At 41.1% G+C, this 23,302-nt stretch overlaps 1 protein-coding gene, 1 long non-coding RNA gene and 2 other non-coding genes across 5 annotated transcripts in view; 1 reads left to right on the top strand and 3 right to left on the bottom strand.

Moving 5' to 3' along the window:
- LOC135243791 (uncharacterized) overlaps positions 1-23,132 on the bottom strand; it is a 40,223-nt gene extending 17,091 nt beyond the window's left edge. The window contains exon 1 of the long non-coding RNA XR_010326788.1: positions 23,044-23,132. This is a non-coding gene — a long non-coding RNA (uncharacterized LOC135243791). The remainder of the gene's footprint in view (positions 1-23,043) is intronic.
- trnap-ugg (transfer RNA proline (anticodon UGG)) lies at positions 1,702-1,773 on the bottom strand. Its single transcript has one exon. It is a non-coding gene; the product is annotated as a tRNA-Pro (tRNA).
- Positions 4,408-4,623, bottom strand: LOC135244278 (small nucleolar RNA U3). The gene has a single exon (XR_010326941.1). It is a non-coding gene; the product is annotated as a small nucleolar RNA U3 (small nucleolar RNA).
- Positions 11,850-23,302, top strand: part of LOC135243789 (uncharacterized) — a 38,696-nt gene continuing 27,243 nt past the window's right edge. Inside the window, exon 1 of one of the 2 annotated variants that reach the window (XM_064315823.1) lies at positions 11,850-12,024. In XM_064315823.1, coding sequence (XP_064171893.1) covers positions 11,905-12,024 — 120 coding nt within the window. In that variant the 5' untranslated portion in view covers positions 11,850-11,904. The remainder of the gene's footprint in view (positions 12,025-23,302) is intronic. The other variant, XM_064315822.1, reaches the window with a different exon arrangement.

Below are 23,302 nucleotides of genomic sequence, written 5' to 3'. Positions count from 1 at the left end.
AATGTCGCGCACTGCACTGTTTCAGACTTCTCTGCCACTCCGCTAGCAGCAACACAGAAAAGTTCAAAGCGCTGTATTGTCTTCGCCCAAAAGGGGGCATGCACCTTAAAGTGCCCGGATGTGCCACAGAGGTCTATACACTGTCCCCTGGAACACCACTGGAATATTTCATTGGACAGCTGAACGTGATCGGTTAAGACACCCTAAACAGAAATCCACATGCAGTGGTTGTTGTTGCATTATTGAACTTGCATTAGCAGGCAAATAAATATTTTGTTTATCTACAACATCTGTATGCCAGAAATCCAGTGTAGTGCCTGACAACTCTAAGCCATGTAAACATCACTTAGTAAATGGACTTGCCTGGGGCAAATAACAGGGACGATTACGCTCCGCGGTGACTGAAGACACTCCTGCAATCGGCTGCAGGTGGGTGCATCGTCCGTTTTAAAAACAGTTTGTTACGCGCATAGCATCGCATATTTTAGAATTCCCAACACAAAAATAATTAACCAGTCCTTCTAAAATGAACTTTGTGGAATTGGAAACATTGTACATGTGGGACACGTCCCCAATTAGATCGCCTGGGCATCAGCCTGCCCTGTTGCAAACAGTCACTTCTGGTCAAAGGCTGGTGTTGAAAATGATGAAAATGACAGATGAAATTCAATTTACGCTTGCACAACAGCATGTCATTATTGCAATGCGTACATTGGGTCCAAATGATATAAAGCCGGTACCTGATAACTGAATAAATCAGTCAAAAGTCGCCAGTATTAACTGTATTTAATCAAATACCTACTTAAAGCAAAATGTGTAGGGCCCTTTACCTAGTCCAGTTCCACATATCACACAAACACACAAAGTTGGCAGCTTGAGACAACTACAGTACAATAATGATATACACGACAATCACAGCAGGCCAACAGCAAAATAGAGAGTGAAAAAGACAGAACCAGGAAGTGACATGGGTTTTTAAAGAGGAAGAGGGCTTCTGATTGGCTGCTTGCTTCAGATTGGTCAGCCAATGGATAACAAGAATCTGGGCAGCCAATGGGTAACAGAAACCTAGAATAGAGTGAAAAAGTGGAGAGGGAGGGAGAAAGAGAGACAAAAGATACAAACACATGCTGGATCGTAACAGGTGGCCAGAGAGTTTTATGAGGACCTGTACCATATAAACCCCACAGACGGGGCCCTCATGGACACCGTCCTGGGATACTTGGACAGATGCCTGGGGTATTAACACGAGGAACCTGAACTGAGCACCGAAGAGCTCACCAGGACCGTGTGCTCCCTTAACCAGCATAAAGCTCCTGGCTCAGATGAAATCCCAGCTCAGCTGTATCAGACTTTCTCGGATTACCTGAAGGAGGATGTGGCGGAAGCACTCAGGACAGTGTACACCGAGAGACAGTTGGGGGTTTCACTGAGCCACAGATCAGTGGTATAGGTCCTCATAAAACTCTGCGGAAGTACCTTATGTTTTCCCCATCGTTGTGTGAATGCTCTTGAGTGGTGTTCGGATATATAAAGCCGTAAGCACGATTTCTGTGGTATGCTCATTTCTCATCCTGCTTGAAGCCCTGGAGTTTGGAATATGCTACACTGAAAGCTCCGTGGTTTTCTCAAGATCTCACACTGTGATGTTTTTCAGCCTTGAGACAAAACCACCTGCGGGAGTGATGGATCACGTGCAAAGGGCTCGTCCGGGATTTGAACCCGGGACCTCTCGCACCCAAAGCGAGAATCATACCCCTAGACCAACAAGCCACTGTCCCAATGGATACTGAGACAATGCTTCAAAGCCTTTTTATTATATCTGCAGATAGCAGACAAAGTTCAGGTGCTCTCGCAGGAGCTCAGGAAGCAAATCTCGAATAAGCTTCTGTCTGTGTTTGATTTATACACTTCCCAAGGGACACACACTCCTTTGTTCCTTCACACTAGTACTTTTCCACTTGCACGTTTTCAGCCAAGGCTTTGTGGGTCACACCGCTGCTGGCATTTTGACATGAAGTTTGGCCTTGGTGATACAAGAGGAGCGAGATGTACTGGCGCCTCCCTAAGGGCAGCTGGCAGGGGCTTAAACAGAGAAACAGAAAAGAGTGGTTTTAATAGATTATACATTACAGGTACAAGCAGACAGTCACATACACAGAGGCACAGTTTAGAACAGGAGTAACCAACAGGTCGATTGCGATCGACTGGTCGATCTTCATTGTCGATCCCTAGCATTTTCTAAAAAAAAATATAATAATGATAATAAAATAAATAAAAAATAAACAAATAAAAAGTTTTTTCATGCTCTGGTTGGTTGGTTGTTTTAACAAGCTTTTTAGACCTAGCTCTGGCTTGTTGATTTGAATCACACATAGGTCATATGTTATCTTACAATCTCTAATTGGTTATTTAATACGCTGAGGTCTATGAATGGCTGCGTGAAATTGTGGGTGGGGGTAAACAAATCACGTAACGAGGGTCGAGGAAGTAATAACGTTAACGCTAACAGTTTGTACGGCGGGAGTTGCGAGCGATGCCAACCTTAACTAGCATGACAACATCGATATGACTGAGGGTCCGGCGAAAAAGAAATCAAAAACGTAATATTTCTACCCGGAATGGGAGCATGAATTTCTTTTCACGTCAGCGAATGAGAAGAATATGCCTTATGCGGTAGCCTTGTGAAAACGTGGCAACCTGGAGCGGTCATCATGCTACCACCCATGCTAAATTCAAAGACTCGTATCCACTTGCTTTTCATTGCGCCTACAGAAAAAAGCAAGGCAGCTACAGAAATGTCCAGGTTGCCACGTTTTGGCAAAGCTACCACCTGTCGGCATATGAGGCATGTCTTCTCATTCGCTGACATGAAAAGAAATTCATGCTCCCATTCCGGGTGGAAAAATAATACGTTTTTGATTTCTTTCTCGCCGAACCCTCAGCCATATCGATGTTGTTATGTTAGTTATATATATAATATATGAATATTGTGCATTGAACAGATAATGTAAATATGAATATTTTGCATTGAACAGATAGGCCTACCGTAAATATGAATATTGTGCATTGAACAGATAACTGTGTAACTGTGTCTTTCTTTGGGTGTATGTATACACGTACGTTGAGCCTGTCGTAACATAAATTGCAAAAATAAATATGACAATGAACAGTCTTACTCGTGGTAAGTGGGTTTTAATTGGAAGATATCGGAGTGATAGATCTCGGCTTACATTTTGGAATGAAAAGTGATCTTGGGCTTAAAAAGGTTGGTTACCCCTGGTTTAGAACATACACAGTACATAATGCAAATGCCTTATTATTACCAAAACTTTTTTCACTATCAACACCATTAAATCACAGTTCCTTTGTCACATGGTTTTCACTCCAACCCTTACAATGCGCCCTCTAAGCAACTGGTAGAGAGCCTGTTGAGCTGCTGACTAGTAGAATCAGGTGTGTCCAATTAGAGTTGAAACAAAAATCCAAAGGAAGGCAGATCATCAGGAACAGGGTTGGGCAGCCCTGTATGTCACTGCACTTCGAAGGCAGAAGCCCCGGATCAGGGGTGTCCAATCTCAATTGAAAAGAGCTGGTTGCAGGTTTTTGTTTTAGACCAGTGCTACAACACCTGATGTAACTATTTCACTAATCATGGTGTTGAATCAAGATCTTCATATGTTGAATCAGGTGTCTTCGTGCTGGACTAAAACAAATACCTGCACCCACACTGGCCATTTTCTGATAAAATTGGACATCCTGGCTTTATACTCAGCTTCAGCGATAAACGACTCTGCTCCTGGTGATTTACCATTCTGTTGGTTTTCATTTCAACCCTAATTTTCCACAGTTGATTAAACAAATTAGCACCGCAACAAGATCTCTAGCTGTTGAATGAGGTGTGCTTTCTTAGGATTAGAGAGAAAACCAGTATAGTCTGGACGGAGTGTAGCACAGTGGGTAAGGAACTGGGCTTGTAACCGAAAGGTCGCAGGTTCGATTCCTGGGTAAGGACACTGCCGTTGTACCCTTGAGCAAGGTGCTTAATCGTAATTGCTTCAGTATATATCCAGCTGTATAAATGGATACAATGTAAAAATGCTATGTAAAAAGTTGTGTAAGTCGCTCTGGATAAGAGCGTCTGCCAAATGCCTGTAATGTAATGTAATGTAAAAAAACCTACGAGATGGTAGATCTCCAGGAACGATGTTTGTTACCACTGGCTGACTTCATCCACCACACACTTTCAACGGATTAGTACTTCACCACCAACGTTTCAACTAATTGGCACAGCAAACAAATAATAAATATACCAACAAAATATTCAATTCAATTTGTATAACACTTTAACAAAAGAGCTTTGTCATATTAAAAATATCATTTTTAATTTCAACAATGAACAGGCCAACCACTCAGAATGCACCCCTTTCCTCCAAATTCTTTGCAGAATTGGAACGGTCATCAATGATGGAGAGCGGTTGATTAAAAATTCAATACTCTCAATCTATTTTGCGCTCGGAAGGGGATGCGATATTTCATCATCATGAAAGAGCAAGACCAAACACTTTAGAAACACATTTCTCAGCTTCAAACTATAGAAATGATCCCTGAAAGTATAGTCTTAACTTGCTTATGTTACTCATCAGGGCCCTTTAAAGTATCAACTGGTTTCATCTACGGTTGCCATTATGGTTTCATCTACTTTGTCTTTCATTGGTTTTGCATGTTAAAAGGTCGTCAACTCAAAAGTCCTCATACAAAAACATCAAAATGAGAACGTAACCAAAACACAGTAGTGGTTAAAATCTAATTATAAAAATCAAAATGAAATTCTAAACTTGTGCTGGGTTCACCAATTAATAGTAGATGTGTTGCAATGGTCCACCTCCCATTTCTCTCTCGCCAAGTTTTTGTTCTTTCTGAATTTCACCACCTACCACAACACCGTCCTGATGGAGATTTTGGACTCTCCACCGGGGAGTGACCAGGTCTACTGATGTTTTTTGATACACCTTGATGTTCCTCGTCTGCCACAGAACTTGCTTTAAGATGGTGATGATCTTCCACTGACGCTGGAGCAGAATTATTTTGCAGCCTCCTGGGGGACCGCAGAGGATGCCTACAGCAGTCAGAGAGGACCTTGGCAGCAATCTTTTCAGAGAGACTGAGGAAACAACAAGGCCCCGGAACCCGCTTGGCCACCGTGCATTCCCTGAACAGATGATGTCCATGCTCTGAGTCAGTGCATCCGTGGGCACAGCGCTCAGTCAAGGCCAGGTGCCGATTATACACAAAAGACATAGTGGGAAGACACATGTGAGCAGGCATACATAACATATCTTTCTATCTATTGTTTAGTTTGTGATCCAAACTATTTATGAGTATTAAAATTGTCAGGCCCCGACCTGACTGGTACCCCAGCAACTTTAAGTCAAACCGTTACAACCTTCAACATGATCTTATACTAAACTGAGAGGAGGTTGAACGACTGGCAGTTTCACAGATCCTTCATGTCCCCCTTCTTTGGGACAAGAGCTACTGAGCTCTGTCTCAACAAGGTCCCAAACTGCCCCTCCCTGTACGCCACCCTAAACACCTCTACCACATCCTTCTCCAGGAGGTTCCTAAAGGGCAGTTGAGAGAGCACACTGCAATGTATTTTAGCCTTGACACAAAATCTACCATAAGCACAATGGACTAGCTGTCACAGACAATACTGTCTCTTAATAGCTCATCAGAGATTTGAACCTGAGACCTCTCGCACTCGAAGCAAGAATCATACCTCTAGACCAACGAGCCACTAACTTCAACACTGTGGTTGAGGGGGTGGACTAAATGATCGGTTCTCTCCAATGGTCCACCCCCTATTTCTCTCTTGCAAGGGATTTGTTATTTTGCATGTGGGCCAAAATGCCGTCTAGGAGGAGGTTCTAAACCATCCTCAGGGGAGTGATCAGATACACTGATGTCTTTTGGTAGACCTTGATGTTCCTCGCCTCCCACAGGACCTGCTTGATGCTATTGACTATTCTTCACTGACGCTGGAGCTTGGTGGTTTTACAGCCTTCACTGGAGCCGTAGAGGGAGCCTCAGCACTCAGGGAGGACCTTAGCAGCAGCCTGCTGAGGGAGACCGACAGAGGAGACTACAAGGCCCCAGACCCGTCCGGCCACGGAGCACTCTGAGAACAAATGATGGATATGTTCTGAGTCAGTTTATCTGTGGAGGCAGCGCTCAGTGAGAGCAAAGTACCGTTGGTACAAGAAGACCTTTGCGGGGAGACGCATATGAGGACGTCCAGGCAACGTCTTTGTTTTTGGTTAATTATTTATGTGACGCATTGCCCAGACATTTTTTGCGTCCCGGGCCAGCGCGCCCCTCAGGTTGTGTTGCGTTATCGAGTTAGATCTCAAATGAGCCATAACTGTTTTATAACTCCACAAGGTCAAGCCGGCCCCAGACAGTTCTGTCCTGAAGGCAAAGTCCCTTATAGCCCAATAGACATAAGGGGCTTCCCGTCTATTAGCCATTAAGTCCAGCACGCACCAGCCCATCGCTCTCAAGAAGGGAGTGACATGGCACCTGGCAAAGGTATCAGAGGCCTTCTCAACCTTCTGCGTGTTCTGGACCAATGGGGCCAGGCTCTGCACAAGAATGATGTTAACAATGTCTGGGACCCCCCTGCCCACATTCTTCTTTAGGTCCCCCTTCTTTGGGACACTGAGCTCCGGCTCAGTGAGACCCCTAACTGTCTCTCGCTGTACACCACCTTGAGAGCTTTTGCCACATCCTTCTTCAGGTGATCCCCGAAAGTCTGATAGAACTCAGCTGGGACTCCATCCGAGCCGGGAGCTTTATGCTGGTTAAGGGAGCACACGGTCCTGGTGAGCCCCTCGGTGCTCAGTTCAGGTTCCTCGTCTTAATCCCTCAGGCATATGTCCAGGCAGCTAAGGAAGGTGTCCATGAGGGCCTCGTCTGTGGGATTTATGTGGTACTGGTCCTCAAAAAACCCTCTGGCCCTCTCTCGGACACTACCAGGCCTCTGCTGTCGCAAGAACATTATTCATTTTTGACCGTGCCCTGCAGAAGTACATTATGTGTTCCATGCCGTTGTGTGAATGCTCCTGAGCATTGTTCGGATATATAAAGCCGTAACCACAAGTTCTGTGATATTCTCATTCTGCTTGAGGCCCTGGAGTTTGGAATATGCTACACTGAAAGCTCCATGGTTTTCTCAAGATCTCACACTGTGGTCACAAACTTGATGTTTCTCAGCCTTGAGGCAAAATCACCTGTGAGAACGATGGATCACGTGCAAAGAGCTTGTCCGGGATATGAACCTGCGACCTCTTGCACCCAAAGTGAGAATCATGTCCCTAGACCAAGGAACCACGGTCGTGATGGACACTGAGACAATGCTTCAAACTTCAAGTCTATAATTATATCTACAAATAGCAGACAAAGTTCAGGCGCTCTCGCAGGAGCTCAGGAAGCAAATCTCGAATAAGCTTCTGTCTGTGTTCGATTTATACACTTCCCAAGGGATACACACTCCTTTGTTCCTTCACACTAGTACTTTTCCACTCGCACGTTGTCAGTCACACCGCCGCTGGCATTTCGCCATGAAGTTTGGCCTTGGTGATACAAGAGTGAGATATACTGGGCAGCTGACAGATAAACAGAAAAGAGTGGTTTTAATAGATTATACATTACAGGTACAAGCAGAGAGTCACATACACAGAGGCACAGTTTAGAAGACCAACCCCCCACATCGAATGGTGAAGTCCCATACTGCCCCACCGCCCCTTCCCCCCTCCCTCAAACAACAACTGAATTATCAGCCCCAAATGTAGGTTATTATTTGTTGATGTTAGTGATATTATGCTATTTTTTTCTTTTAATCAAACAAGCCTACCTATACTGTTAAATTTTCAGACAAGAACTACATTCTAGCTATGTGTCATAACCCTTGGCTGCCACCTGAGGGCAGCAAATGACTTGTTATGTGTCTTGTCTAATCTTTAGTATTCAGTGCCTTGGTCTGGCTGTGGTCTCTTGTGCTTCTTGTTACTCTTTGTAATCGTGCTTATTTTATTAAATAACTGTTCCTTGTTCATCCTGTTTCCTACATTTTGTTTCTCTGTTCACCTCAGTAGCCTACATCTCGTAACAATTTGGCATGCTCTTTTTATTTTGGGGCATATACTGCGTTTTTCATGGATCAAACAAGCCTAGGCGATTGTACAGGAAAAAAATATTTTGGCCACAATAGCAGCAGCCTATAGCCCAGCAATTATTTCCTCATAAATATGAATTAGCCTACCGCTACAGACAACGACACAGAAAAATGATACAGACCAGTCAAAGTCCAGTAAATGCTCAATGTTCAAAATGTAATTAAATGTTAAAGAGGAATGTCCTGGCCTACAACAGCCAATAAAATGCAAAGCAGGTTGCGTGTGCAACATTCGCTGTAAAAACAGGAATGTTCAACAGCCAAAGGATGGGGGGAGCAACTTAACAAGCTAATCACAACGAAACACAATACAAAACCAGAAAATGTATCGTTATGTATTTATTAATTCATTTAAAATTTAATCGTAACTGAACACACTGCAACGTTCAGGAAGGAGGCACAAATGAATTCCCAGGCCTGAATGAATTTTTGGTCTGAAAGGTTCAAATGAACCCCAAGACAACAATGATGGAACTGGTGAAGGAGTTGGAGGCATCAGGTACCAAAGTATCTACATCCACTATTAAGAGAATCCTACATGGCCATGGCCTGAAAGGCTGCCGCACAAGGAAGAAGCCCCTACTCCAAGACCGGCATAAAAAAGCCAGAATTATGTTTGCAGGTGATCACCAGGATGAAGACATAGTCTTTTGGAGCAGTGTTCTCTGGTCAGATGAACAAAAATGTAACTGTTTGGCCATAATGATCAGTGCTATGTATGGAGGAGAAAGGGTGAGGCTTTTCATCCGAAGAACATCATCCCAGCTGTGAAGCATGGGGGTAGCATGTTTTTTTTTTTTTTTTCCACCTTTATTTCACCAGTTAAGTCATTGTGGGGGGTGTTTTGCTGCAAAAGGCACTGGTGCACTTCAGAAAATAGAGGGTATTATGAGGAAGGAGGATTATCTAGAAATACTGAAGCAACAGCTCATGACATCAGCTAGAAAGTTGAAACTTCAAAGTGAAAGTAGAGTGGCCATCACAAAGCCCTGACATGAATCCCATAGAAAATTATGTGGTCTGAACTGAAAAAGCATGTCCGAGCAAGGAGGCCCACAATCCTGACTGAGTTACACCATTTCTGTCAGAAGGAATGGGCCAAAATTCCAGCAGTATTGTGAGAAGCTTGTGGAAGGCTACCCCAAGCATTTGATTCAAGTTAAGCAATTAAAAGGCAATGCCACCAAATTCTAACAAAGTGTGTGTAAACTTTTGACCCAATGAAAATCTGATATAGTACATAAAAGCTCAAATAAATCTGTCTCTTAGCTATTGTTTATAAATGACCTCTTGGAAATAAAGTAGATACCCTAATTGACTTAAAACAGGAAGTGTATGGTAACATGAAATGTGTGGAGTTTTGAAAAATTGAGTTTGAATGTCTTTAGCCTAAATGTATGTAAACTTTTGGCCTCAACTGTAAAGGAGCCTGCTATGGTCATATGCATGCCACTGTCACGTGGGTGTATGTAACCCTGTGTGCAGGCTATTGTGTATAGGCAGAAACATGTGATTACAGTTTATACATGCTGTTTAATGCTGTTAAAAAATAAAGTAAAAGCTATTGTCATCAAACTATGAATGTCAACTGAATGAACAAGCTTTAAGGGTGAGGCGAGGTTAAGAGGAAATAATAATTGATGGAGCACCTTAAATTCTTTTGTAGGTCAGTTGTTGAAAAACAGGTTAGACATGATTTAGAAGACTTTGCTTATAGGACTGAGTAAAAGCCCTTGCAAGGCATTCCAGCCGAAGAGAACGTATTGTAAAGTGTGGTCTATTGACAGGATGAGTCTGTGCACTACACTGCTGCTCAGCTTTCTGGTCGTTCAGACCCACACCTTTGACTTCCAGGGTGGACTGATGACTTTTATGCCTGTGAAACGACACTCGAATGGAACTATTTCAGTACGTACCTTTTAAAACATTTGAACAGACAGCCATGCAGGAAGAAATGGAAGTACAATCTTTGCTTACTAAGGCTTTAAGGGAAAGCACTGTAATAGTATGGCTTTCATGGGAAAGTGTTGTAATGGTATAGCTTAATTGGGAAAGCACTGCAACGGTACAGCTTTATTGGGAAAGCACTATAATGGTTTGGCTTTCATGGGAATGTGTTGTAATGGTATGGCTTAATTGGGAAAGCACTGTAATGGTACAGCTTTATTGGGAAAGCACTATAATGGTTTGGCTTTCATGGGAAAGCACTGTAATGGTATTGGTTTAATGGGAAAATTCTGTAATGGTATTGGTATATTGGAAAAGCACTGTAATGGTATGGGTTTAATGGGACGGTTCTGTAATGGTATTGGTTTATTGAGAAAGCACTGTAATGGTATGGCTTTAATAGGAAAGTTCTGTAAAAGTATTGGTTTATTGGGAAAGCACTGTAATGGTATTGGTTTATCGGGAAAGAACTGTAATGGTATTGGTTTATTGGGAAAGCACTGTAATGGTATTAGTTTATTGGGAAAGCACTGTAATGGTATTGGTTTATTGGGAAAGCACTGTAACAGTATGCTTTAATTGGAAAGTGCTGTAATGGTATTGGTTTATTGGGAAAGCACTGTAATGGTATGCTTTAATTGGAAAGTGCTGTAATGGTATTGGTTTATTGGGAAAACACTGTTATGGTATTTGTTTATTGGGAAAGCACTGTAATGGTATGGGTTTCATGGGCAAGAACTGTAATGGTATTGGTTTATTGGGAAGGCACTGTAATGGTATGGTTTCAATAGGAAAGTTCTGTAATGGTATTGGTTTATTGGGAAAGCACTGTAATGGTACTGGTTTATTGGGAAAGCACTGTAATGGTATTAGTTTATTGGGAAAGCACTGTAATGGTATTGGTTTATTGGGAAAGCACTGTAACGGTATGCTTTAATTGGAAAGTGCTGTAATGGTATTGGTTTATTGGGAAAACACTGTTATGGTATTTGTTTATTGGGAAAGCACTGTAATGGTATGGGTTTCATGGGCAAGAACTGTAATGGTATTGGTTTATTGGGAAGGCACTGTAATGGTATGGTTTCAATAGGAAAGTTCTGTAATGGTATTGGTTTATTGGGAAAGCACTGTAATGGTACTGGTTTATTGGGAAAGCATTGTAATGGTACTGGTTTATTGGGAAAGCACTGTAATGGTATTAGTTTATTGGGAAAGCACTGTAATGGTATTAGTTTATTGGGAAAGCACTGTAACGGTATGCTTTAATTGGAAAGTGCTGTAATGGTATTGGTTTATTGGGAAAGCACTGTAATGGTATTAGTTTATTGGGAAAGCACTGTAATGATATTAGTTTATTGGGAAAGTACTGTAATGGTATGGGTTTAATGGGAAAGTGCTGTAATAGTATGGCTTTAATGGAAAAGCGCTGCAAAGGTATAGCTTTAATAGTAAAGCAGTGTAATAACATAACATAATGATGTGAACAGGCCATGCAGCCCAACAATGATCTGCATTTTCCAACTGAATGAACAAGCTTTAAGGGTGAGGCGAGGTTAAGAGGAAATAATAATTGATGGAGCACCTTAAATTCTTTTGTAGGTCAGTTGTTGAAAAACAGGTTAGACATGATTTAGAAGACTTTGCTTATAGGACTGAGTAAAAGCCCTTGCAAGGCATTTCAGCCGAAGAGAACGTATTGTAAAGTGTGGTCTATTGACAGGATGAGTCTGTGTACTACACTGCTGCTCAGCTTTCTGGTCGTTCAGACCCACACCTTTGACTTCCAGGGTGGACTGATGACTTTTATGCCTGTGAAACGACACTCGAATGGAACTATTTCAGTACGTACCTTTTAAAATATGTACGTACCTGTAATGGTATTGGTTTATTGGGAAAACACTGTTATGGTATTTGTTTATTGGGAAAGCACTGTAATGGTATGGGTTTAATGGGACGGTTCTGTAATGGTATTGGTTTATTGAGAAAGCACTGTAATGGTATGGCTTTAATAGGAAAGTTCTGTAAAAGTATTGGTTTATTGGGAAAGCACTGTAATGGTATTGGTTTATCGGGAAAGAACTGTAATGGTATTGGTTTATTGGGAAAGCACTGTAATGGTATTAGTTTATTGGGAAAGCACTGTAATGGTATTGGTTTATTGGGAAAGCACTGTAACAGTATGCTTTAATTGGAAAGTGCTGTAATGGTATTGGTTTATTGGGAAAGCACTGTAATGGTATGCTTTAATTGGAAAGTGCTGTAATGGTATTGGTTTATTGGGAAAACACTGTTATGGTATTTGTTTATTGGGAAAGCACTGTAATGGTATGGGTTTCATGGGAAAGAACTGTAATGGTATTGGTTTATTGGGAAGGCACTGTAATGGTATGGTTTCAATAGGAAAGTTCTGTAATGGTATTGGTTTATTGGGAAAGCACTGTAATGGTATTTGTTTATTGGGAAAGCACTGTAATGGTATGGGTTTATTGGGAAAGCACTGTAATGGTATTGGTTTATTGGGAAAGCACTGTAACGGTATGCTTTAATTGGAAAGTGCTGTAATGGTATTGGTTTATTGGGAAAACACTGTTATGGTATTTGGTTATTGGGACAGCACTGTATGGTGATGAGTGTTTATTGGGAAAGCACCTGTAATGGTATTGGTTTATTGTGTGAAAGCACTGTAACGGTATGCTTTAATTGGAAAGTGCTGTAATGGTATTGGTTTATTGGGAAAACACTGTTATGGTATTTGTTTATTGGGAAAGCACTGTAATGGTATGGGTTTAATGGGACGGTTCTGTAATGGTATTGGTTTATTGAGAAAGCACTGTAATGGTATGGCTTTAATAGGAAAGTTCTGTAATGGTATTGGTTTATTGGGAAAGCACTGTAATGGTATTGGTTTATTGGGAAAGCACTGTAACGGTATGCTTTAATTGGAAATTGCTGTAATGGTATTGGTTTATTGGGAAAGCACTGTAATGGTATTAGTTTATTGGGAAAGCACTGTAATGATATTAGTTTATTGGGAAAGTATTGTAATGGTATGGGTTTAATGGGAAAGTGCTGTAATAGTATGGCTTTAATGGAAAAGCACTGCAAAGGTATAGCTTTAATAGTAAAGCAGTGTAATAACATAACATAATGACGTGAACAGGCCATGCAGCCCAATAATGATCTGCATTTTCCAACTGAATGAACAAGCTTTAAGGGTGAGGCGAGGTTAAGAGGAAATAATAATTGATGGAGCACCTTAAATTCTTTTGTAGGTCAGTTGTTGAAAAACAGGTTAGACATGATTTAGAAGACTTTGTTTATAGGACTGAGTAAAAGCCCTTGCAAGGCATTTCAGCCGAAGAGAACGTATTGTAAAGTGTGGTCTATTGACAGGATGAGTCTGTGCACTACACTACTGCTCCGAATGCTAACTAATTTAGTGCTGTGATTACCTGTAGACTAGATACTAGCAGGGGTTAAATTGGGATTTGGAAGGTGGGTGGACCCTGAGATCCGGTGGGAGGTGGGTGAAAAAAGGTACGAACCAACTAATGTCTCAGCTCAAAATAGTTGTATATTTATTGTATTGTGCACATAATTGTAATTAAGGAAAACAATGTTTTAAAAAGAATGTATACTATTGATGCAAGCTTTTACACAAAATATTTCAAGTTTATTGAGTGTCATTAATGCTGAGAATTTTTTTACCCATGAAAATATTCGGTCATCCTCCTCTTTTGTCCTCCTTTTCTTCCTCTTTTATCTATCTTTCATAAACGGTCGAATTGAAACAAAATAAAACCAGCGGCGACTGGTGAGCTGAAAATTGGTGAGGCGCAAAATTTTCTATAAACTAATCATTGATCTCAAACTGTTTAAATTAATTTTCAGTGATTAATAAGCATGCAAACGATCTGACTAATCAATTGGAAAGTGACACACAGCTTCTTCGCACTGTGTCAGAGAGATTAAATGATAAATGCGATTTATAAAAATCTGTTTTAATTACTGGCGGAAAATCAGTGGCGGAATCTTCCCCTGATTTTCCTTCAGTATCAATACAATTAATCCACAAAACAGGCTACTCAATACTATCATATATAGCCAGCTCTCCCCAAATAGGCAGTTTTAGTGAGTAGCCTAGGCCTTATAGCCTACATTTATTTTCATTTGCAGTACGAAATTGTGCACATTTTAATCAACATTATTTGCAGATACATGCACTTCTTTCTCAGCACTCATATTCATGGCAAATATCTGCAATGTGTAGATTGTAAACAAAATTGAAATGCAGGTTTTGTTTTTGCTTGTTATTCTGAAAGCTAACACGGTAGATAACATACTGGTGTATCTTGTTTGTTAAGTGTAGACTACTTGGTGATTAAAACAGATTTTTAACGGATAAATTGAATTTGATTTACCCTAACACGGTATGAAGACGCTGTGTGTTAGGCCACTTACCATTTGATTATTCCGATCATTGGCACGCTTGATAATAAAGGAAAATTACTAATGAAAACAGGTTGAGATCAATGATTAGTTTAAAGGAAAGTTTTGTGCCCCACCAATTTTCAACTCACCAGTCACGTTATGTATGTGGGAAATATTCAATCCTAGCTTAGCTGGTGACCAGCAACCTTCTGATTTTGGTCAAGAAATCAAAGTTGCCGTTAATAATAGCCGGCGTTCGTGGGGGTTGTTTATTCATCTCTCTTTAAAAAGTTGCATAGATGAAATTACCTACCGCGTTCGCTTCCAAACAATCAAGACAATCAACAATATTTTTTTTTCTGTGCCTGTCTATATAAACAACTGTTCCTCCTGAGTTTTTTTTCTTCGGGTGTTTGATTGGTTGAGCGAGTAACTGGCTAGAGGGAACACATGGACTGGAGCAATGAAAAATGGACTGGATTGTCATAGTTATTTGTAAAACTGCCGGTCAAAATGATTTATTTATTTACCAAAGGTGGGTGGATGCCGTCCACCCACGTCCACCCCCAATTTGTAAATCCAAGGGTAAGGTTATGTATTTATTCAATATTTAGTCCCAGATATTGACTGTAGAATGAAGTGGTATCATTTTTTAAAACTTTGTCTCGTTTATTTCGTTTTTCAGTGAGCAGCGTTTTCACTGCTGTATTGGCTAACCGTGCCGAAAATATCGTGCTGGGCATGGTTTGTAAGTGTTCCGCTATCAGGTGGAGACACCATTGGAACCGTTCCTCTCCGTGCTCAGAACCGTTCGGCCCTATGGTGGAAAAGGGGCTTATCACACTGTATTCATTCCGGTCTATGATTCGGACCATGAACTCCATGGTTTTGGCTCCAAATGGACCATAGAAATGGACAACCACAAACGGGCGTCAAAACGTTTTTTCCAGACCCACGGATAGTCAATGTAGCTTTGTCCATATTTTTTATCTTTTTTTTTTTACAGTCTATGCTCTGTTCTCGCAGACCCAGACCCCCCCCCCCCCCCCCCCCAAATTTCCAAAACTCAAGGGATCTACACATATCACACAAATGACCAATTTTAGATTCAAAATGGCGAATTTTGCGGAAAAGCGACTAGTTTGCAGGTATGCAGCTGGTTGATCTTTCTAGCATTCCAGTAGAACGTTACAATACTGTTCTGTATCGCACTCTTTTTCTCTAACAAAAATGATTAATGTCATGAAAAGTAATGAAGGGCCGTTTTTACAAAGTATAAATGAGCATTATAACATGGTTTGTGAAGAACCCACTGTAACTGTAGCCAACTAATCATGTGAAGAACAATATAGCCTGCAGCTAGCACAGAAGGTAGATATATTTCTAACCAGTTTAGCCAACATTATCTTCGAACATTCTCATGCATAAGCATGTAAAAGTTGACAGGAATTCGTACGTATACTAAAAGTATTGAAAATTTGTGCTGCGGCTAGCACAGAATTTAGTTATATTACTAACAAGTTTAACCAACATTATCTTACAACATTGTCGTGTATAAGCACGTGACAGTCAAGAGGAATTCTTATGCATAAGAAAACTATTGAAAAGTCGCGTTTCAGTCTTACCTGCAAATAAAACATAAAAGCTTTTAGCTGACCACATACACCAACAGTCACTCTCCAGTTGCTTGCTAGCTTGTTGCTAGTATTCGAGCAAAGCTTGCTACCAAGCAAGATGTCCTGTGCCTGAGAATCTCACACTGACAGGCGGCCACTGTCATCTACTGGCGTCAGCTGGTATCGCACTGGCTAACAGAGAGACATCTTCTTCTTCTTCTTCTTCTTCTTCTTCTTCTTCTTCTTCTTCTTCTTCTTTGGGGTTTAACGGCAGCTTGCATCCTTGGTGTTGCATTACTGCCATCTTCTGGAGTTAGTTAACTCCTACAGTGTCCGGTTTGTCAGATTTTTCCTATAAGTCCAGTTCTCTTAAAGGGGAATTGCGCTTTATAACACTTCTGGGCTAATTTTCACACCTACCCAGAGTTTTGTGTGCATCCCAGACGGTTTTTAGGTTGCTTGCCTCAATATTTAGATATTTGCAGATTTTTGATTCCCGTGTGAGCAAACCCCCCCCCCCCCCCCCCCCCATCCAATAGAAGCCCATTCAACATCAAACTCCACGTTAGACTCATTGTAAACACACGTCCCTGCTTCTCATGACTGATATTGTCCTTATAATGAATTCGCCGTCCTTCATTTTTCGATTAGTTATTTAATTTTAAATTTCTAACGTTAGAAACAAAGACCTATTTTTTAGTGGAAGCCCATATAGTAGTACAGTTTCCGTTTTTTCTTCTTCTTCTTCGATTTCGTTTCGCGGCAAAATCGAGAAGAAGTGAAGCAAAACACATAGTTTGCCAATATCGGCTCATGCAGATATTGGCAAACTATGTCATAAAAGTTCTAGGCATCATTTCGATTGTCACTCTTGCTAACTTCATTCGTGTGTCAGAGATGTAACGTTACAGTCTTGTAGTTTCGCTGATGCGCCAAGCCCTATACGTAAAATCCTGTGTTCAACACAGGATTTTACGGTAACGTTACTTTCAGCGAGACACATGCATAGACTACCACACATGAACACCAGTTGTCAAAACTAGGATTTCCATTAGCTAACGATAACGTTATACAATCCACTAACATTACTACGGTATATAGTATACTACGGTATTATACGGTATAAGTGACGGTATATGGTCACTTCTGGCACTACGATCTTTACTTCACTCTAGTGTGTTTCTTTTGCACCTCTGCACCTTGAACTAATGCACTTGTTGTACGTCGCTCTGGATAAGAGCATCTGCTAAATGCCTGTAATGTAAAGTAATGTAATATAGCCAACACACTTACATTTACAAGAGAGTCCCGTTTGGACCATCCGGTGAGGAATGTCATTTTCAATTGATCCTTGGCATTCAGTCTCCAAGACTCCAGGGTTGGTGACAGCCGGGAAATCGGAGTGCCCTGTCGCTAGGGTTGCCATCTGTCCCGTACAATACGGGATTGTCCCGGATTTCAAAGTAAAATGCTACGTCCCACAGTTTGTCCCGTATTTTCGTGCACGTCGTTTCATATATAACACTAGGTCTTCAACGTGCTGAGAATAACATTCAAGCCAGTTTTACAAGCGGAGTTGAGAAGTGTAATTTTACTGGTGACTGTAAGCTCCAGACAGATAGGCTCAGCCTCTGGGTGCTGCTGCGTGAGAGTCCTCTCAAATTAATCCAGTAGTTCTTCGAGCTGTTTCCTTATTAAACACAACGGCATTTCTCCTGGGGGCGACATAGCTCGGGAGGTAAGACCGATTGTCTGGCAGTCGGAGGGTTGCCGGTTCAAAGCCTGCCCTGGGCGTGTCGAAGTGTCCTTGAGCAAGACACCTAACCCCTTATTGCTCTAGCGAATGAGAGGCATCAATTGTAAAGCGCTTTGGATAAAAGCGTTATATAAATGCAGTCCATTTACCATTTACCATCCTGCCTCAACTTGAAGAGCACACACAGGTGATGTTCTTACTGCTCCTATGCACAATCTGAGGGCCCGGGCCTGGATCTAATCTTCCAAGCAGAGTTTTTGCTGCAGATCCATACACTACACTCCCATAATCCAGCCTTGATCTAATTAGTGCTACATATATATATATTTCAAGGATGGTACATCAGCTCTCCAATCCAACCCTAGAAGGCATCTCATCACATTTTATACTTTCTTGCACTTATCTTCAATACTTTTAATGTGTTCCCTCCATGTTAATCTGGAGTCAAAATATACTCCTAAGAATCTAAATAATTCAACTATCTATAAATTATTTCCATACAGTTTTAAATGACTATTTCCTGTAATCCTCTCTCTTGTGAAGAACATTACTTTAGTCTTTTCAACTGAAAACTTAAAACCCCATTTCTTCCCCCACATCTCAACTTGATTTATTCCTTCTTGCAATTTTTTAATTATATGGCTCCAATTTCTCCCTCTTTTCCATAAAGCCCCATCATCTGCAAATAATGATCTTCCCATATCTATCTTTACATTTTCAAAAATGTCATTTATCATAATAGAGAATAATATAGGACTTATTACACTCCCCTGCGGTGTCCCATTTTCGAACTCATACTTTTTTGACATTTCAGATCCTATCTTTACCTGGATGGTTCTTTTATTCAAAAAGTCCATTATCCAATTAAAAACTTTACCTCCAGTTTCAATTGCATGTAATTTTATCAAAAGCCCCTCCTTCCATAGCACATCATATGCTTTTTCTACATCAAAGAAAACTGCTGCTACTGTTTCTTTATTCATTTGCGCTTTCCTTACTTCATCTTCTAGGCACAATACTGGATCCAAAGTACCTTTTCCTTTCCTAAATCCACTTTGATACCCTGCAATTATACCCTGTTTCTCTAAACAAATCATCATTCTTTCATTTACCATTTGTTCCATTAGTTTACATATGTGCGATGTTAAGGCTATTTGGTCTATAGTTTGTTGGTTTGCTTGCATCTTTCTCTGGCTTCCTTATGGGAACAAAGACCACCTCCTTCCAACTCACAGGAATTCTACCTTCCTCCCACACTTTATTGTACAGTAATAATTTGTTCAGACCTTCTGCACTTAGTGTTTTATCATCACATAGCATATTCCATCCTTCCCTGGTGCAGTCATACCAGCTTTAGCCAGCGCCCATTTTAACTCTCCCAAAGTAAATGGAGCATTCTGTTCATCTTCAGTATTTTCCTTTTTCTTTAAGTCCTCCATGTTTTCATATTTTGTTTTCTCCCTACCCCTTCTTCCCTCCTTAGACACATTATTAGAACTGTGTACCTTAACAAAAGTGTTAGCCATTAACTCAACCTTTTCTTTATTAGTTACTGCTATTTCGCTTCCATCTGTTAACATCGGGTAATTCCACTCCCTCCTGTCCCCTCCCATCTTTCTGATCATCCCCCACACCTCTCCTACTGGGGTTGTGTTCCCAATGGAGTCACAAAGCTTTCTCCAGTACGCCCTTTTTGCCTGTCTTATTGTCCTCCTTACCACCGCCTGTTCTTTTTTTTTACTTTATCATATCTTGAAAATTATGGGTTCTTTTCAATAGCTTAAATGCCTTATTTCTGTTTCTAACAGCTTCTTTACATGAATCATCCCACCATAGTACTGCCTTCCTCTTTATTTTGCCTTTACTCTTACGGATGGATCTCACTGCAGCTGTTCTAATACCTTTTCTAATTTCCTTGTCCAGAGTTTCTATGGTCATATTACCATTAATCTGATTCAGATATTCATCACTCGCTTCCTAAACTTCTTCCAATTAGCTTTCTCAAACACCCATTTTCCTCTCCTGTCCACTTCAGTCACAGATGCATTAATGTTTATCGTACATAGGACTGGATAATGGTCACTACCTATGGTTCCCTCTTGATACACATTCCAATCACATATGGGGGCAATATTATTTGAGACCAATGTAAGATCTAGTGTTGACTCCTTTCCTGTGTTAACATCTATTCTTGTTTTACTTCCATCATTTAAGCAGACTAAATTCTTCTCATCTAACAAGTCCTCTATTACCTGGCCATTAACATCAGTTTTCTCACTCCCCCACAGTGTGATGTGTATATTGAAATCCCCACACCACACAATGCTTGCTCTACATTGCCCTTCTATTTATTCAAGCTTATTCAATTCTATTTTCTTGCAAGGGTTATAATAATTCACAATCACTACTTCCTTCCTTCCCACCCATACCTCCACCACCACATACTCCAGTTTGTTCCCAATACCCAGTACTCTATAAGGAATCTCTTGTTTAATAAATGTGACACAGTCCCCTCCTCCCCCATCTTTCCTATCTTGCCTAATTGCCACATATCCATACATAACAAAATCTAATTTGGGTTTCAACCATGTTTCCTGAACACACAAAATGTCTGGTTTCTCCTTCTGACTGTCTATAAATTGCTTAAAATCATGTCCATTTGCTATCAAACTCCTGGCATTCCACTGGAATATCAAAATTGTTAGAATTAACAACCACCTCATGCTGACTCTGGACTTGATGACTTGGACTCTGGATTCCACCATGAGCTTTTCACTCACTTCTTCCCATTTCAAACCCACCATATCAAAATGGCGCTCTACTGCCATGACAACTCTCTTAATCCTTTCAGTTTTAGTCTTAACCCCCTCTACTACATTTATCACTCCTGCTATAAAGATCACCAACCTCTCCTTCTCTATCCACATCTTCATTTTATCATCCTGCTCTTTATAGACTGTCCTTTGCCCTTTATTGTGGCCATGTTCCTTATCCTGTTTTTCCTGTCAAGTCCTCTTAACTGCCTCTGCATAAGAGACTTTTTCCTTCATTCTAATCCGCTACACCTCCAACTCTCTTCTCATCACTTCACAGCCCCAATAAGCAACACTGTGATTCCCTCCACAGTTACAACACTTTGGTCCCACTCCCTCACACTTTCCATATTCATATTCTCCACTACATCTAGCACATCTTGTCTTCCCTTTATACATCTTAGCCACATGCCCAAACTCCTGACAGTTAAAACATCTCGTTGGCTTTGGAATGAATCAAAGAATGAATCCAAAGAATATCTCATTTGGGAGAACCTTTGATTCAAATTCTATCAAAATAGCCTCAGTCTCTTTTTTTCCACTCCCCTTGTCATTCTTTTAGCATTTTTGACAGATCTATTCCACACCTTCAAGTTCTCCACCAGCTCCTTCATACTAACTGAAATAGGTATTCCATAAATTACTCCCTTGCATCCACAGGCCCCCTGTCCCCCCACTCTTACTACTTTGGATACTTTGTATTTTCCGACATTACCCAATTTCTTTGCCTTCTCCATTTCCTCTTCATTGCCGCACCCTATAAGCATCTCGCAAAACCCTCGCATACTTCACTTCTCCAACCTGACTTCTAAGGATTTTTGTTAACTTCAGCGGATCAACCTTCTTTACTCCCCCCTCTCCCTCAAATCTCACTACTACATTTATCGTTTGCAATCCTGCCTTCGGGTCCTTCTCCCCATCCCCTCCCCCCTCACTCTCCGTGCCATGTGCCCTATTTGTTTCCTTTCTCACTCTCTTATGTTTATTTTCCTTCTCTTTACTCCCTCTCCCCAACTTTTTCCACTCACTCACCCTCCTCTCATCTTCCCCACTATACTCCAGGCTGCTGCTGTCACCCTCCGTCTCCTTCTCTGCCATTTTGTCAGGGTTTGTAAGGAACAGTGCAAGAATACCGTTCCGGACCTATACAGGCCGTCGGTCGATATTCCTACAAAATGTTCCCCCCAATACCCAAGCCTATTGCTAACAAGTCCAAATGTCCGCAAAACCAAAGTCAATGTCGTTTTAATCATAAACCATAAAAAATCTGGGAGTCATAATGGATCCTGAGCTTTGCCTGGATGCCCACATTAACTCAGTAGTCAAGACATCTTCCACCTGTGCAATATTGTGAAATTGAGACCAATCCTGTCTAAGGAAGATTCCGAAATGCTGGTTCATGCCTTTATAATGTCTAGGCTTGATTATTGAATGCTTTGTTTACTGGCCTACCAGACTCTACGTTACAGCGACTTCAATTAGTACAAAATGCAGCAGCCAGAGTACTTACTCACACATGCCGCTCAGAGCATATCACTCCTGTTTTTAAATCATTGCACTGGCTCCCTGTTAAATCCAGGGTTGAATTTAAAGTGTTGCTGACTACTTACAAAGAATTGCATGGCTTTGGACCTTCATATTTGAAGGATTTGATTGAACCTTATGTTCCCTGTCATACCCTGCGTTCAGCTACTGCTAAACTTTTAGCGGTTCCTCGTTGCCGATTAAAAACAGTTGGGGGAAGAGCTTTTAGCTGCGCTCTTGGTTCTTTTAAATCATATCTTAAAACTTGTTCTCGTGCCTATTCATCTTAGTTTTGACTTCTTAGGTTATTTATTTATTTATTTCTATATTTTATTTATTTATTTATTTTTATTTATTGTAAAGTGGCTTGGGATGCATGAAGAGCGCTATATAAGAGCTTATTGTATTGTATTGTATTGTATTGTATTGTAATCAGAAATAAAGTCAGAAAAACCGGCTTAGCAACAATAGTTCAAACCTTCCTCCTCGGGCACTTCCTACAGAAAACCCCGTCCCTTCTCAGCTGTGATGTCGACCAGGTGCATTCACACAAACGGCACCTCCCCATCTAACAGAGAGACAAAAAGATTCTTGCAGTAATATGTACACTCACCGGCCACTTTATTAGGTACACCTTGCTAGTACCGGGTAGGCTTCTGCTGCTGTAGCCTGTCTGCTTCAAGGTTCAACTTGTGCGTTCAGAGATGCTCTTCTGCATACCTCGGTTGTAACGAGTGGTTATTTGAGTTACTGTTGCCTTTCTATCAGCTCGAACCAGTCTGGCCATTCTCCTCTGACCCCTGCCATCAACAAGGCATTTTCGCCCAGAGAACTGCCGCTCACTGGATATTTTCTCTTTTTCTGACCATTCTATGTAAACCCTAGAGATGGTTGTGCGTGAAAATCCCAGTAGATCAGCAGTTTCTGAAATAATCAAACCACCCCGTCTGGCACCAACAACCATACCACTTTCAAAGTC

The sequence above is a fragment of the Anguilla rostrata genome, chromosome 17, assembly GCF_018555375.3.
Source record: "Anguilla rostrata isolate EN2019 chromosome 17, ASM1855537v3, whole genome shotgun sequence".
Lineage (NCBI taxonomy): Eukaryota > Metazoa > Chordata > Actinopteri > Anguilliformes > Anguillidae > Anguilla > Anguilla rostrata.
The sequence above is the reverse complement of the archived record's forward strand: the minus strand, read 5'-3'. Positions and strand labels throughout refer to the sequence as shown.